Source organism: Larimichthys crocea, chromosome XXII, assembly GCF_000972845.2.
Source record: "Larimichthys crocea isolate SSNF chromosome XXII, L_crocea_2.0, whole genome shotgun sequence".
NCBI classification, from domain to species: domain Eukaryota; kingdom Metazoa; phylum Chordata; class Actinopteri; family Sciaenidae; genus Larimichthys; species Larimichthys crocea.
This window is the reverse complement of record NC_040032.1, coordinates 14610669-14628651: the sequence shown is the minus strand read 5'-3', so window position 1 is coordinate 14628651 and position 17983 is coordinate 14610669. Positions and strand designations below refer to the sequence as shown.

Below are 17983 nucleotides of genomic sequence, written 5' to 3'. Positions count from 1 at the left end.
TCACTTAGACCAGTTTATTGCATCTTGTGTGTGCAGAGACGTGTTAGTCTTTTACAGGTTCAAAGAGTGAACGACAGGTGTACTTTAGGAAAGCTGTTTCTTTAGGATATTATTTTATTCAGGAGGGATATTTAAATGAGGATTGCTCGTATAGCTTTCACACATTTGAATTATTTTGGTGAACACATCGTTGAAGCGCCCTCGTCTGACTTTCTCCGATTTTATTAACACCACTGTGAATTTCTTTCCAATAACACCACTGTGAATCATGCAGCAAGTGTTAATATATCATTGTTATGTACAAAACAGTCATCCCATAGTGTGTAATCTAAGTTTTCAATGGCCTTCTGACTAGATACGATGACACAGGTGTAAACAGCTGTAATCTTTCTGCACACAGTTTGCATAGAGGATGTATCAACATGTGTCATGTTCCTGTATAAAAGGTAGGATAGGTTTCAATGCATTATCTAAGTTTACATTCCCAACACGAAATACAAGCTACAGTCTGTAACATAACATAATTCCTGTGATCAAAAAAAGAGCAAGAAGAAGAGAAATCCTAAGTAACATAGTTACATAGTTAGAACTTTCTATAAGTTATGTGAGTCTATAAATACACCTAAAAACTAGATGAATCATAGACATGCAAGTCAGGTAGATTGGATGGGGATCAAATGCCTGAAGGTGTGAAGTGAATCTGACTTATCTGTCTCATCCCATCTGGTACTGCTTTCTCCCCAGCACATGCTGGGATAGCATTCACTCTGAGTCAATGGGGATAAAAGCAGGGAAATGAATTAATGAATGCAACTGACGTCTTTTGTGATCATGTAGAACATGAACCATAAGACTGTCAAACGTTTCACCTCGGTTTAAACTTTCTGGCTCACTCACCTTTTTAAAGTATCGGTGTACTCAAGCTAGTGTTTTCAAAGCTGAAAGTGCGAGTGCATCTTCTTTCGCCGTGTGTCTCTCACACATCATTAGGACGGTAAGACAAATTACTACATAGCCTAGGAGTAGGACTTTCCACAGAGGAAGCAAGATGTTTTCAGATGAGTGTGGATTCTCCTACGCACTTTGGATTTGTGTGTTTTGATCTCATGTTTGCCTGATGTGGCACCAGGCAGGAAATGAAGCCTGAGTCATCGCGTTATAATGTGTCTCTGGTTAAAAATGAATCCTGGATACAACCAAAAAGTTTACCAAACGGATCCTTGGTATGTGTGAAATGTCTAACTTCTGGTCTGAGTGTGTGTGTTTTTTTTTTCCTGCAGGGAGACATAGAGAAAGGACTGGAGATGAAAAAATTGGTGCTGTCTGGTTTCTTGGCCAGCGAGGAGATCTACATTAACCAGCTGGAGGCCCTGCTACTGGTGAGACACACACACACAAGCAGTAAGCAAATAAGCACACTGAAGTGAAGATAATTTAACTCTCTTTAACTTTCTGACAGACATACTCTTTGCTTGGCTCAAGTCGCAGCATACATGTTGCAGTGCTGCTGGTGTGTTTGTGTGTGTTGGTGCAAGCCTGTGTGAATTAGTGGTTAATGGTCTTACTGAAAGCCGTACCACAGTTCAGCAGTTTCCTGAAACTGTAACATGCTTCCCCATGCAAAGCCAACGATGTCATATCCTGCCAGTCTCAGCCACACATTGCACTTTGACCATCGTCAAATCAGTTTGCCATCAGATGCACCCTGAGCTACAAGCTACATATTGTTCAGTCACAGTCACAGTTACAGCGACCGTAAACGACATGGTTTTAGTGAGCAGCAAGTCGCTGAGGTAAACAAAAGCTTGCATCAGTACGGGCAGAAATCTGTTCTGTTTCTCAGTTCCTCCTCTTTCAACCCACACTGACGAAGTCAATATACACATTGACCAATGAAGAGGTTGTTCCTATCCTCATCCACTTCCTCAGTCACTGAGAAATCATCTCGAACATACCATGTGAGAAAAGCTTTTTAACATTTTGGCAGCTTACGCCTCCAATTTAAAGGCAAGCCACAACTCGTGTGTCCGGTGATGTTTTGGTATTATGGTGCTAAATTGAACAAAATCTAGAGATCCTCTTATACTTGGATCTCTTGGTATAATGGCAAACTACAGTCTGGTATTGACATCTGAGGAGGAAACTCTATCGTGTTAAGACACAAACCACATCACTGTGCTAAAGAGAGACAGAGACCAGCGTTACACTGTGGCTACAAACCTTAGTTTAAATAGTATTCTTCTTATCTTCTTTGGTAAATACCCCAAATAAAAATGGTAATAGAAAGGGTCTAACACAGATATAGAAAGGTGATTCACAAGCTGCAGAGGGTGACTCAATTAGAGACCCTTCTGGACTCATAAACACTTGTGTAATTCATTTCTTTTAAGGTGAGGTGTGAAAAAACATGTTAGCCCATGTTATTATTAGCAGTGGGTATGTATGGCAATGAAAATTGTTGCAACTATGCAAGACTGCTGATTAAATAGTCTGAAAGGTTGGTCATGTTCAGAGCTAGAATCTGATGAGACACAATTCTTGTTAGCCCTGTCGCTCACATTTCACAACTACCACTGACAGTATAAAGAATGGACAGCATGTGCGTGATGTCACCCGGTTTCTGAAGAGACGTTTTGAAAATCGGTGGTGCTGCCCGTCGGTTTGTTGCTGCCTTTTCCACCGCCCAGCTTATCTAAAAATCCACAAAGATGTAGATCATTGGCAGATCTGGGGGTGGCCGAATGATGCCTGGGTGCTCAAACAAGCCATCTGTACCAGCAACAAGATGGTTAGGTGAACAAAACGATAAGCTAAGCTAAGCTACCTGTAACTAAGTCAGCATATGAACACAAATATCACTGACTACACTGGAACTCCAGAAAGGTCATCTCTTTCCTCTTTAGCATTCACAACCTTTTTCAGTCTTTGTCCCAACTTTCTTTTTTAATCAAATTCAAAATGGGCAATTAGCCAAAACAGTTTCAAAACATTTGATACGTTTTCAGTTTAATATGGGGTTTCATTGTTTTGCACATCATCACATTTCACACATTGTCCCAGCTTGTAAACAGGGTTGTAATATCTGCGATATTATGTGCAAACTTTATTGTGCTGAGCTGAGAACGAGCTGTTGCTTAAACATGCAGACACACCCTTCCTCAACCAAGAACACTCACTCACACAGGTGGCTTATTCGTAACGATTTAGATACTGCCTTTTATATTCGCTGACTTAATTCAAAAAGTATAAAAGGCCATGTGTCACTTTTCGTATTCGTGCTACTTCCATAATAACATGATGGAAATTTATTCACCTCAACATTTTTGTCAAACCTGACGAGAGCTTTTCAGCTTCATGCTTTGCCATCTTATACTGAACACTCCAGTGTGACGGCTTATTGTCTGTGCTTTTAAAAAAAATCAGCCAGCCCTGTCTGATCGGCCTTCATCCGATCCCTGCAATCAGTGGGAGACTGAGTCATCATCAGCCTGAGAGGACTTTTGCTTCCATGATGTAAAAGCTTTTCTGTTTTCACTGTAATTAAGCCCCCCACCACCACCACCACCACCATATCCGCCATGTCCACTCCACACATAACTATGATTAACTGAGTTGGCGTGCAATCTGGCTGGTCAGAAAAAAAGTCACCCAATTGCAGAGCAGAGAGGCTACGATTACACGCTCCTTATCACTGGGTGACACATAGCACGTAGCTTTTTTTTCCAGGCTTAATTTCCGAATAATTGGTCCTGATTGTACTCGCTATCAAAGCCTGCTCTTAACTCTAAGATTAGACACAAACTCAACACATTTTCTTGGAGTTTGTGCGTGAATTGAACATTGTGCCACAATAAAACACAGATATAAACATGGGAAACAATCGTACAATACAATCATTAACTTAAACTTGACAAGAAGACACATTAATTGATTTCCAGTTCTTCACACTGTATATTTACCGTAGTTTACTTTTGGTGAAGATGCTTAGGGTTGGTCCTTGGTAGCTGTCCACTGACTCTCTCCGTTCTCTCTTATTATCCAGCCCATGCGTCCTCTGAAAGCCACAGCCACAACCTCACAGCCGGTCCTGACCATCCAGCAGGTAGAGACCATCTTCTACAAAATCCAGGACATCTTTGAGATCCACAAGGAGTTCTACGACGCCCTCTTACCCAACATCCAGCAGTGGGACGAGAAGGTCACCGTGGGACATTTGTTCCAGAAGCTGGTGAGTGGGCCCAGAATTGACACTGTGTGGGTTATTTCCCCCCCGCTCTCCATCATTTGCAGGGAACATGTAAATGAGTGTTAAATAGAGAATTGTCAGATTTGTACTTGTGAATCACTCCCCTAAATCAGACCGTGTGAGCCTAAGTGAGTGTGAGTGTGTGGCCTCGTGTCTGTGGTCTGCAGGCTTTCTCAGTACATAATGTAACAGCATCATTGTTATGTGTGTGGATGTGTCTGTGTATGAAATTAGCGAGTGCTCCAGGCCTCAGCTAGTCTCAGAGCGAGTTAATCCTTCTGCGTTGGATCATTACGTTGTCAGATTTGCAGCAGATAATGTAATTTGAACCAGGCTTCTTGGCACATATCATACTGTAAGAGCATGTGCGTGTACAGTGTAATATGTTTTAGATACTCATTACTTTGTTTGGCTGATGCAAGACGCCGTAATAGAGACTTTTAGTTGAGATGTAAGAAACTGGACTTCTGGTCGGAAAAGTAAATCCACATCCACAGCTAATGCCTGTTTAGTGTGTAAAATCTGTAAGTACAAAATTGTTAACTTCAGTGGCCAATTGAACAATTTGAATGTCATTTAGTGCTGACAGCAGTAGTATGATTTGAAATAAATAAACCTAGACTCAGTGTCCTGTCAGGTCACCATGAGTACGTCTTACTGTGGGCAGACTGCAGCAGAATATCGTGGTTTATTTTCCTGGACTGGAAACTAGACCGACTGAGAAAGCTCTCCATTTAGAAAAGTGTCAGTGAACTGCTGTAAGCCTCTTCTACCTGACAGTAACAACTCAGCTTTGCTCCAAAGATGCAGAACAGAGTGTTTTAATTGTTTTCTATTATTATTCTCATAAAATATAGAAGCCGTTAACAAGTTTTATTTTCGTAGTGTTCAAATTATTTGCCACCCTGCTGTTCACTGTTATTACTCTTTTACGGCTTCATTTTCTGATCTAATTTAAAAAAAGATAATGAACAATACATTCTTCATCCCTCCACAGCAACACATATCCTGTAGCTATCCGAGATTAGTAATGAATAAACTGATAGAAAACATAGCCGTGTATCATAAATCTCATTTAGTTTCAGCTACTTCTTCAGTTTTAAAAGACGTGGTACAGTATCAGACACGCAGGCAGTAAAGAGGAATGGACAGTGTATCTGTGACACCATGTTGGCCGTCCTGCCTCTTCCTCCTCCGGGCCAATCTAAAAATTGGCAATTACGTGGATCATCGGTGGTCCTAAGGTGAGCCAAATGACGCCTGGATGCTCAAACAAGCCACCCATAAGGGCACCTTACTGTCTATTGAAGTGCCCATGCTGTTAATTTGCATAACTTTAAGCCTTGATATAATTTGAACAGGCGAGTACTATAAAAATTCACCCTCAGTACAGTCTTCTATGAACTGGGAAATTGGCTATAGGGACTAAAACTGTTTTTGTACCAGGCTGTAAACATGTTTATTTCTGCTGTGAAGTTGGACATATAACATGGGGACTTATGGAGACTGACTCGTTCTGTAGCCAGCCTCAGGTGGACGTTGGAGGAACTGCAGTTTTGGCACTTCACTTCACAGCCATGGAGGTTGCCACTTGATCAGGCATTAGTATTGTCAAGCTTGTGTGCCATGTTTTGGGATCTTAGCAGATGTAATTTAATCGTGCTAATGAGCTGTGAGTTAATCAGATGTTCCATTATGAGAGATCCTGTGACAGTGTGCCAAGTCACTGTTGTTTTGACTAGAGCACAAGCGTACGTGTCATAGAAGACTGTACTGAAGGTGAATTTTTATATAAATCACCTGTTCAAATTATATTAAGGCTTAAAGTTATGCAGAATTAACAGGGTGACTGCTGTTTACAGGTGGCAACGTGGCGGCCAGAGCCACCACACCGTGCTTCAAAACGGCTCTTCAGAAACCTGTGGGTGACGTCACCGACACAACGTCCATGCTTCATACTGTCAGTGGTTGTAACGTACAGTAATATTTAAGCACAAACAGCAAACTAGAGCTGACTTTCAAACTACAATACTCTTTTGGTACTGAACAAAATGTGTCCATAGTTTCAGTTTCGAAAACTGTCAAGCAGCAAACGTTGGCATGGACTGTTATTCTTGTACACTTATTTGCGATGATATTTCCTTTTCTAAAATCATTTTTTTTGTGTAGATAAAGTTATGCTAAAAAAAAGAGCATACTGCTTTTGCCTAATGAGTTTCAAAACTTCTCCTGAAAGCCTGTGGGGCTGAACTTTGTGATGTATTTAAGAGAATATTTAATGAAACATTCATTTAATAAAAGACTATTGAACATTCAGAACTCAGGAAGATTGATTGGAAATGCTCTCAGCTTATGTTTAGTAGCAGAGGAAATGAAGAGAGCTCTCGTGTAGAGATGTAATTCTGTTAGTAGTTTAAATGCGGCCGCACCACCAAGTGACACCTATTAGTGTAGTCATCAGCTCCCATCTGTGCCGCGTATATGCGTACATGGGCATGTCATGTGGCAGCTAAACATTTAGTCAGAGTGGCAGTGTGAGTGTACAGATGGCAATGTAATTAGCTGGTGTACTCCCCACTGCTCCTCGTCAGGCAGCATGAAGGCCACTGGAGCAACACAGAGGGACAGAGTTATAGAAAGCAGACAGCCAGGGAATAAAAGCCAACCACGGTTCTGACTTTTCTCACCTCTTCCAGACAAGAATAGGAGCTCAGCTGCCTTCTGTGACTGCCAGGACTGCATTTGACTAACCAAAGGCCCTGCAGGCATTAAGGGAATGGTTTCATTTTTTGTACAGTCATGGTGCCGAGAAGCTTTTTGGCTAATAAAAACATTTTTAACACATTTATTCACTTCTCAATGATTAACTTTTTAGCCATGCTAGTCGTGTGACTCTTTAGATGGCAATGTTAGTTGGTCTGTTGCTCCACCTGACTGAAATATCTCAACAACTATTGGATGGATTGCCATGATATTTTATATAGACATTTAAGTCCCTCTCATAATGAATTGTAATAACTTAGATGATCGTTTAACATCTGATCTAACCCCATAATTTGGTCTATACTTTGGTTTATGACCTAATAATGTAAAACTAATGATATTCCCATCATCCTCAATTGTACTTTATCACTGCTAATTAGCAAATGCTAACGTGCTAGATTAAGATGGTGAACATGGTAATCATTACAGCATTACATCAACATTTTAGCATCCTCACTGTGAGCATATAACATGCTTATGTTTGTATTATGGTGTGCTTACAGTAAGTACAGCCTCACAGATATGCCAGCATGGCTACAGACTCTTAGTCTTGTTCATCCTTGTCCTCAGGACCCAAATTTTAGGTCAGGGTTGTCTCACTCTCACAGATTTATTTAATAAATTATGCTGTGGCTACAAAGAGGCTGGTTGTTTTTTTTTTATCTGAGAGTATTGTGTGTGTGAATGTCCCTGTTTTGATTGTACTTGCATGCACGACTGACTAAAGTTTGAGCTCAAACAAATGATTTCAGCAATAGGAAGAACTGTTCTGAACAACAGTGTGCAGCAGAAACAATATTCGATTGTGCAGTAGGTTTGTATGCTGGCATTTCAGTCTGCAAGTCAGCTAGTTGTAGTAAAGCATGAACAGAATACAGATATCTATAATTAAATATTCATCATGCTGATGCCAAAATACTATCTGACTGGAAAAGTACAGAAATGATTGACTATTAATAATTATAATTTTATGGATATAGCAGAGTTTATGTAGTGCCGGGGCAGACAAAGCAAACACAGAAAGCCAGGCTACAATAGAAAAGCCAGGCAGTATGACAGTACAGCATGATTTATGTTGGTAATGTTGCAAACAGGCTGTCTCCTAAGGCTTAGATGTGTACAAAGAAGAGTTATTAGACTTCTTTGGATCCCAGTGCCACCAAAAGCAGCCTGTGATACAGCTCCTTATTTTTTGTTTTTCCTTTGTACTGATCATAACCATATGATTAGTGCCGAAACAGAGCGAGGCGTCTTCTGAAACTAAATAAAAAAAATCAAAACAAGTCTTGGAGAGCTGCAGAAGATATTTATGAAACATGGTTTGGAAAGCAGCTTTTCTGCTATCCAATGTGTCAGTGAGGATTTAAATTGTCTTCAGGCAGTTTTATAAGCAAGAAAGTGGCTATTTCCAGTCAACACAAGTACAGTCCCCTCTGTCTCACTTTGTTTCCTCTCTCCATCTTCTCCTTCCCCCACCCCCAGTCTCAAAACACAAGCTGTTGTTTCCCCACCCGTCACTTTGGCCTGTGATCTGCTTTACTTGAAGTGGAGGCACTATGTTTGAGACGTTCGACAGTCGGAGCTGGAGCAGGAGATGTTTCATGCTGGTCGCAGTGTGTCCAAGCAACACGACGTACTGGTGAAATAACATGATCGCGTCATTGTGCTTGGTTTGTTACTTTCCAGACAAGCTGCCAAGTCAAAATTGTCTATCTTTGGAAAATCAGTGATCCACGTCGTAGTTTCTCCGCTCCATCTGAGGTTTTGGTTTGACTTAAGTGAGTCTCTAATTATGATGAGATGATATACAGACAGTGGCACTTGATGACTATATCACAACATAACTATTAATATTTTCCTCATCTGTTCCCATGATGGCTTTATTGATCAATCTATGTCACATGAGGCCGGATGATTCCCTCATTCACACTCTAAAGGGGAAGTGTAGAGGGAGGAAATGAAAACAGGGGAAAGAGGAATTTAAGGACAAAAGTAACAAGCCTTACTCATTCACCCTATTCAGCTGAAACCAATCTCATTGCTTTAATAGGATGCAGTCAGCTCTTCAGCCAGGCCATTCAAGCATAGCTGTAGCAGGATGCATATTCATGCACTGCTGGTCTGCAGCTTGAGTTACAATGCACATATAGTGCAGCAGCAGAGAGAGGGGCTGTTAATGAAAGGGGCGAGGGAAGAGAAAGTGAATGCGGTTCATTCTGGAGGACTGCACGGTGCCACCAGTGGAGTGGCATTATGGGAATATGATTAGCCTGTGTGTGTGTGTGTGTGTCCACTTCAGGCAAAATACTGACGGGAATAGAAATGAATTAATCTGCCAGAGCTGCATGCATAAGTATGGATGTGATATTTAAAGGTGGATGCAAGTACTCACTCCGCTTTATTATGCTGTCCGAAACAGTAAACCAGTTGCTCATCATCTAAGACTGCTTCATCCCACCATCATCATCGTCTCACACCAGCTCGTTTCCCCCCCGTGTAATACCTCTTATTTTCTTCTCACGTGCCACCAGGCCAGCCAGCTGGGAGTGTACAAGGCCTTTGTGGACAACTACAAGGTGGCACTGGAGACGGCGGAGAAATGCAGCCAAGCCAACATCCAGTTCCAGAAGATATCTGAGGTGAGTTCATCCTCCGAAGACAAAGGCAGGATGTAAGGAAGACCAATAATGCTGCCTGTGGCATTTTACAACTCAGCATTTTTAGACACCAGCATTATTACCATAAACACCACAATCGCTGAGAAGCTTAGCAGAATGTAATTTGCAGTACTTTGCCACAGGGCTGGATTTCAGTGTGAACTTTAAATGCTTGCTGCTTGACAGTGCAGAACATGTTTTAAACTTTAGCGTCTGTATTTAGGTTTGCTTTATGTTTTGTTTGACTATAATTGTTCGGTCTTAAACCATAACGCTGATCAATCCTCTTCAGTAACGTTAGACGCACAGAGGGGAAGCAAGGCGAGCTGAAACATCCTCTTTTCGGCAGGAAGCAGCAGTGTTTAATGGGAAATGTGGTCTTGATTTGAGGAACAGTAGTTTCAAGCACAATTAAGAGATGTGTTGATGTTAAGAAACACCTGGCACTATTAAGCTCATTAGTGTCTGGACTGATGAGCAGCGCATTTCCTAACAGAAGGTCTGTACGACTGTGTGTTTAATGTGCAGCAATGCATAGTCACAGGAAGGTGGCTATATTTAGTGCTGAGAGTTGATGTGGAGGAGCTGCGCTAAAAATCCTCCTGATTACTTTGAAGGTGTCACAGATGTTAATTAACAAAACAGCTGTGACAGAAGAGGCTCCTGATAGTCTTGATATTGCCAAATCACCTCTCATGTCCTTGTTTTCATGCTGGCTAGAGGCAAAATATTAATTACAGTAAAAACTTTAGAGCATAGTCAGTGTCAGTCAGTGAATTATAAAAACATTTCCTGTTTGACTTCTTACCACTTACTGCTCAACGCACAGGACACGTGCATTGTCGAACTTTCATGGACTGGTAGTTTCATTACTGTGAACATGTAACATGTCAGATTATGCCTCCTTATGGTGGGAATTGTTGGATCGCTGTAAATTATTATTATAAAGAGCAACATGTCATAACCAGGCGTCATCCTCTGTGGCTGTGAAGTGCCAGAAAGTGCAGTTCCTTGATCAACCATTTGAGTCAGTCTCCATAAGTCCCCATGTTAAAACTTCACAGCAGAAATAAACATGTTTACAGCCTGGTGCAAAAAACAGTTTTGGTCTCTGTAGCTAATTTCATCGTTCATGACAACTGTACTGAGGGTGAATTTTTAAAGAACTCACCTGTTTAAATTATATTAAGGCTTAAAGTTATGCAGAATTAACAGCGTGGCTGCATTGATTGACTGGTCTGTTGGAGCACCCAGCCGTCATTCAGCCCGCCTCAGGTCCACTGATGATCCACGTCCTTGCAGATTTTTAGATTAGCCATAAGGTGGCAGAGGCAGGACTGCCAAGATGGCGGCTTCAAAACGGACAAAATCTACATACGGTGTACAACAGAGAACATGACTGAACGTTTTAGGGGTTTTAATCCTCTTAGTATCATTTATATTGTGCTGTAAAGATGTGTTGGTGTTTGTAAGTAGATTTTATTGTGAGGTAAACTTGTGAAGGTTGGTCTGTCCAGCCTCCTTCAGCTGGCTCAGTCTGCTGCAGTGACCCTGTGCTTCTTCATCAGCCTCAGCCAAGCCTGTACAGAGCTGTGTGTGTGTGTGGTGTGTAATAGAATAGTATATATTAATAAAAATATAATATAAATAATTTACTCATTACACTCCTGTTTTCTTTCAGAACCTCAAAGTGAAAGGTCCTAAAGACTCCAAAGATTGTACCACGAATGTCTCCATGGAAGGTAAATGTGTACATGTGCATGTGTGGTGTGTGTGAGTGTGCATGTCCTTGTCTTTGTGTGTCTGTTTGTGTGCGTGCATGTACATCTGTCTAGGCTGGCTTGCTGCTTTAAGACTCTCCACCACTGCCCCTTCTACTTCTGTATGCAGTGGCGGGCTTTGGGAGGCAAACTGGTGTGTGTGAGCACTCGAACACACACACACTCTCTCTCTTTCTCGCTCTCTCTCCCTCTCTCTCTCTCTCTCCCTCTCTCTCCCTCTCTCTCTCTCTGTGTCTGTCTCTGCCTGAGAAAGGAGGCAGTGAGCAGGAGAACGGAGTGAGGAGAGGAGATGAAGGATATGGAGGTGCTTCTGGTCCTCAGACTGTGTTGTAACTGCACATACGGTAACGACTGCATGATTGCGAGCTGCCGCCGATCGATTCAGGAAACTTGTTGTTCTTGTTTTTCTTTTTCTCCTCTGATTTTTGTGGACGTCAGCGTCGTCGATTCTTTTGGTAGATCGGTAACATACCTTGTTTTCTGTGAAGTTGGGACAGTTATCAATCGATTGATTTGTTTGGACGCTCGTGATGCACAACTCATACGTGCCCGTTCATGAATATGGACCTTTTTTAAATGGAATTTGTCTTTTCCTCTATATATTTATGGCGCTGTAGCCCACGTACTGAGCTGATAAAATTAGTTTCTTTTGAAGCTTTGTCTGCTCTCTGTGTGGTGATCCTCTGGGATATGCCGCTCACTCCTGGAGACTGACTTTGTCTTTTTTAAACATCCAGATTATGAAGAGGACAGCAGCTTTTGTTGTGTGTGTTTGTTTAAACACAAGGCACGTTTGTAGTCTTTATAAGGACTGCTTGCGGCAGACTGCTCCTCATAGAGAATACTTATAAGCGGTGCATCGGAACAAGTCTGATCTGTGTGTGAGTGTGTTTGTGTGTGTCTGTGTGAGGTACATGATTTTACTCTGCTGGTGTCTTGCAAACTTACGTTGTTAACCAGGGCAGCAGATCTCTTTCTGATGGGGGGAAGAATGAAATACTGTCTGAATTATGCAATGACATGCACACATGAGCAAATGGTGTGGCTTTGTTAGGCTGAGAGAGGGAGTGTGAGTCTTCATATGTCAATTATCAGCATGTACCTGTGAAGTGCATGCTAATTTATGCATCGTAAATGAGGAAGAACCCAAACACGCAGGTTCTTATAATCACACTTGTGTGTCGTCTTTACAATCATATATGATGCTAAACAACTATGTGATATGTTTGCTGACCCACGGTTAACTATGATAGTTAAGTAGCATGAGCTAGTTTAATATTCCCCTTTAACAAATCAGCGTTTCTCAGCACCCAGGGCGGCTGCTTTGATTATTGCGGCTTCCTTAATTACCTGCCGAGGTAGTCGAGGGATTTCTGTAGCTCAACTCTGAAACTCGCGCTTCCTCTTTCTCTTTTCCCTCCATATTTCTTCCCCGTGCTCTGTACTGGTTCCATGTGTGTGCTTTTTGTTTATGTTCTTCATGTTGAATAAGTCAGGCTTGTTTAAATATAGTAAAGCCCACTGTTTCATGTGCCTACCACCTCCTCATGAATGGATGCAAATAGAAACACAAGAACTAAATCAAACCAGCATCTGACATCCTGTTTTACATGTAAATGGGGACTTTTGCGCCGCGCCGCTTCCATTCCTTAATCCTTATATTCCCTCTCCCCTATCTTTATTTTCCCCGTCCTCTATCGCTCCAGCCTCCACGTCCTCCTTCACGCCTCATGCCTGGCGTCTGCAGCTGAACGTCTTGCCAGAGACCGAGGGCTGAAAGCTGGCAGTCCCCACGTCCTAGCTGTAGACCCGTCCAGCGTGTGTGTGTGTTCTGCCTGTTCAAAGATTCAACCACATGGTCTATCCCCTCGTTAGCGAAGATGAACTATCTGTCCGTCAGCCAAATTGTCAAGGCGACCTTGAGAGCGGGACCAATCAGAGGAACCATGCTGTGACAGGTCATCGGCTTCCAGTAATCCGCCTCTCACCGCCTGATCCCTCTCTTTCTCTCTCATCGTCCCTCGTCCTGACTCTTGACTGGACTTTGAACTTCGCTTCTGTCCTCCTGATGGGATGCTCCAAAAACATCACACTGCATTAGTGCTGCAGACACTGAGGAGGTCATCATATCGAATACCTGACCTGATTATTCATATATCTACATACATAATTATAAAGTGTGGGAGAAAAAAAAGTCAAAACAAACAGTTAAGGATGAACCAAGTTAGCATATTTAGGTCTTAAAGGTGTCCTCTAGATTTCTGTAACCATTCAATGACCTCGTCTAGATGGAAATATCTCAACAAATTTGTTGAAAAGTAAAAATTGTCCAATTCTTTATGACCTGCAACATGAAGCGCCCTGGGAACAATTTGCTTCACTGTTTTGCTCAGGAGCACCGAGGCTGTGCGCAGCAGCTAAACTGCTCTGTCTCTCTGGACATGAGGTGGCCACCCTCCGGTTCCCATGCCAAATCCTTAGAGAGAGATCTACTGGCGCCCACATCAGCATGTTGGCATCGTCATTGTGAGCATATTAGCATAAGGTGCATCTGTGCCTAATTACAGCCTCTCAGAGCTGCTGCCATGACACTTGTTTCCAAATAGAGCAATAGTGCAATAGTCAATACAGCTGCTGTACTGACTCACACCACCAGCAAACATACTCCTAGGCAGCGCTAACTTAAATCTATGATACTTTCCTAAAGTGCCTGTACTCGAGGTGAATACAAACCTGCACACGCACACATAATTGGAGGTGTTCCCAGCCCTGGTAGTCGATGCAGGGTCCTCAAGTTAATCCTCCTGGAGGTAGCGGTATTGGTTCAGTGAACCAGGACCATTGATGGAGGCTGTGGTATTAATGACCAAAGGGTGGAGAAACTTCAAAGAGCATCAGCAAGGCCCTCTAGAAGATTCTCTTTGGTCTTATACAGAGAGTGTGTGTGTATATTTGAGCATATGAGAGTGAGTATAGAGTGTATAAAGTTTAATATGACAAGCCTTATCAGCAGATCCCTGTAGGGTTCTGCTTTCGCTCTTCAATTTCTTTTAGGCGAAAAGAAAGGACTTAAAAGTGTAAGAACAGAGGGAAGGAGGGAGAACACGTGTGTGTGCGGCTGAAGGCAGCCACGTTGAATGGTTTAAACAGATAATTTTAACACGCGAGGGGAAGCGTAGCACTGTTTTCCTGCCTCTCTGTGGGAGCACGGTCTCTCTGTGGCGACCTGCCCTGCATACAGAAGGCACATCACTTCTCCCTGTTTCACTTGGCTTGCTTTTCCTTCCCCTCGGTTTAAAAATCACTCACGGTAAGTCTCGCTCTATAATAAATGGAGATTAGTTTGATCACCGTGTGGAACATTGTCAGCTGGATTTCAGATTTCTATGCCCTCGTGAATCTGGTTTGTTTTTATTGCGTACCCTTAGGGGTTTTTTTTTTCTCTTTGAGTACATGTACAGAGCGACATTATTGTAATTATTTTTACAATACTTCGTGACACCGGTGGCGTTATTATTTTGAGACCTCGAGATGATTTTGGCAATTCATTATATGACTAGAAACTCGGAATAAAAGTACTCTCTCCCTTCAACCTCCCCTCTCTTTTTATACATCTATATATGTGTGTTGCCTCTTATTCATCACTCCCTAGGGGTTCATACATCTGCCATCTTGCCTGCCGCCCATCTCCCCTGTATGATTTTTCCCTCTATCCCATCTGTGGGAGTTTCTCACTGCGAGCTGTCATATATGTCAGACCTGCTGCTGTTCACACCACCTCAGCAGCAAAGCCGTCCCACAGGGAAACCTAGCCAAGTGTGGTGCTTCAGACTTAAACTGTGATTCAGAGACAAGAGCAGTGCCATTTGGACACGTATCTGTCTTTTTAATATGTATTTATATATACATTTATTTGTCATGTTTATGTTTCTCTGAAAGTCCAGTGTGCAGGCAGGCTGCAGTTTACCTAGTAGCAGCCTAAATATGCAGTGCAAGGCAACTGTTTGAGAACCAATAGGAGGCTGCAGCAGCAACCCTGTAGATGGACTGCATGTTAAGCAGTCTGTGGAGTGTGTGTGTGTGTGTGTGTGTGTGTGTGTGTGAGTCCATCGTGCATCGTGCAGTCACAAACTGCTGCATTCCCTCACCTTCAATCTGCAGAGCAGCACACAGACAGTCATATATACAGTATATGTACTGTATATGTATATTATCTTCTATTGATCCCCACATGGAAGCTGTCGCATCGCATGCTACTTGTCACAGGGAGGTCAAAGGTCAGGGTCATCTTCAGGTGTTGCTAACAGGTCGTGTAGCTGTGTGGATGCTTGTTGTCATTCACCAGAGAATCATCATCGACCCGGCTGTAGGTGCAACATTTAACTTGGTGTGAGCTGAGTTAGTGTAACCTCCTGTATCTGTGTGTGTGTGTGTGTGACTGTGTATAAACATGTTTGTCAGTGACACTGACTCTGAGCCCTCTTCTCTCCCCCACAGCTCTCCTTTACAAGCCGATTGACCGCGTTACCAGAAGCACTCTGGTCCTTCATGTGAGTACACAGGAAAAAAAATCCTGATTTAAATTGTTGCTGAATTTTCTAAATGTTACTTATTTTATAAGCTCTGTTCATTTCCACTGTATCGGTGAGGATGAGGTTTTAATAAGATAGATTACCTTTTTGTTTTCTCAAGATCTCAAAGTAATTATGTTGTTATCTCGGGGAAAACAAAGTTTTGTTATCTTTTGTTATCTTTCTTATCTTAGTTTTTCCACACAGTATCGCAGCGTCCGCTCAGCCTTAATAAGCCTACCTCTTTGGCTGAAGCAGTACCTCTTTGAATCAAGTGTAAAGTGCCAATCAAGCAAGCAGAGGTGCCTGGATGTGTGTAGTTAAGTTCCAGGAGTGCATAGCATGAATATGTTTGCATAAAACTGTCAGAACAACAAGATGCCGGGTGCATCCAAAGCTAGCGTGTATGTTTCTAAAAGGTTGTGTTCCTGTCATCCATGCAAATGAAGAGGCGGTGTTTGTTTTTGAAGATAGATGGCTGCTTCTGTTGTCAGCTGTCCTGTTCATCACTCTGCTCCTCCTCACTGATGAGGGCAGCTTCAATGAAAACAAGGAAATGAGATTTTTAGAGATGACTTTGTATTAAATAAGAACGCTGTGTTTGTGCAGTATTAAAGAAGAAGACAAAATTAAATCCAACTTCTGCTTATGCTAGATGAATTACTGTCAGAAGGTTAGTAGACTGTTTTATAGCACCAATGTCTGTGCTAAAGTGTTATGTATTCTAGCACAGACCGTGACTGTATGCATCCGTGTAACCTGCCGTATTTGTGCACGTCTCACAGGACTTGCTGAAACACACACCTAAGGACCACCCGGACTTTCCGCTCCTGCAGGATGCCCTGCGGATATCTCAGAACTTCCTCTCGTCCATCAACGAGGAGATCGATCCACGCAGGACTGCCGTCACGACGCCCAAGGGAGAGGTGTGTGTGTGTGTGTGTGTGTGTGTGTGTGTGTGTGTGTGTGTGTGTGTGTGTGTAATCACAAGTAGTTAAGTATGAATGAAATTACAACTTCGAGCTACCTTGCGATTACCAACGACAGCAGTAGGTGCTCTCCAGTTTTTCCCTTTTAGCTTGTTACTGCAAAAGCAAGAGCCTAATGTATGGATAATTGACTTTAAGTTACTGTAGGTGCTGTGTCATCCGGTGCAAAGAGAAAACAAACTCTGCATGTAGGGAGGCAGCCCGTGATAAAGCTCTATATGCACCCTTTGACTGATGTCTATTGAAAGACTTATTGTTTGTGCTTGGAGTACATTTTAGTAATCCGCATAAAACCTTTTCAAAATAAAATTTTATACAATTACAAGTGCCTTCCAACAAGTAAAACGTATGTTTGTATTCAGTGTAACTTACCAAAAACACTCTCGGACTCGCAATGAGCAGTGGAAAACGTTCCAAACATTGTTGTCCCTTGTCAAAACCTGGCGCCTACATTGCCCACAATGCAGCTCTGCCACAGACAGTTTGACTTTATCAGCAGTGTGTATGTGTTGGTGGCACAACAAGAGTTGACATCTGATTTTCTCTCAGGCCCGTCAGCTGGTGAAGGACGGCTTCCTGGTGGAGGTGTCAGAAAGCTCCAGGAAGGTTCGGCACGTCTTCCTCTTCACCGATCTGCTGCTCTGTGCCAAGATGAAGAAGACGTCCGTAGGGTGAGTCCAATTTATCTTTTCCTCCCAATGCAGACTGTCAAAACGGCCTATTTACACCAGAGACGTTTGAATGCACTCAACTCTGCAAGGATTATCCTCTCCGCGCTTCTATCCGTGTGTCATTCGTTTTGCCTTCCACATCAGCAAGTCAGCCCCCCACCCCTCAGTGAAACAGAAAGGATGACACCGGCACTTTACAAAAGATCCTGTCGCTCGGTGTGTTCCCAGCTCTGCAGAGCAGGAGGCCTTTTTGAAGCCTCACTAACAGAGAGAAAGACTAGCTGGCATTTTGCTGCTGGTATCCT

The 17983-nt window shown here is 42.5% G+C and overlaps 1 protein-coding gene across 4 annotated transcripts in view; it reads left to right on the top strand.

The window, feature by feature from the left end:
- The window catches only part of abr (ABR activator of RhoGEF and GTPase), a 117138-nt gene that overhangs the window by 48795 nt on the left and 50360 nt on the right, over positions 1–17983 (top strand). For 3 of the 4 annotated variants that reach the window (XM_010736504.3, XM_019274948.2, XM_019274950.2), the window contains 7 exons: positions 1281–1379; positions 4043–4228; positions 9541–9648; positions 11348–11408; positions 15945–15997; positions 16804–16944; positions 17557–17678. In XM_010736504.3, the coding sequence (XP_010734806.2) occupies positions 1281–1379; positions 4043–4228; positions 9541–9648; positions 11348–11408; positions 15945–15997; positions 16804–16944; positions 17557–17678 (770 nt within the window). Of the gene's footprint in view, positions 1–1280; positions 1380–4042; positions 4229–9540; positions 9649–11347; positions 11409–11730; positions 11792–15944; positions 15998–16803; positions 16945–17556; positions 17679–17983 lie in introns of those variants that run through there. The other variant, XM_019274951.2, reaches the window with a different exon arrangement.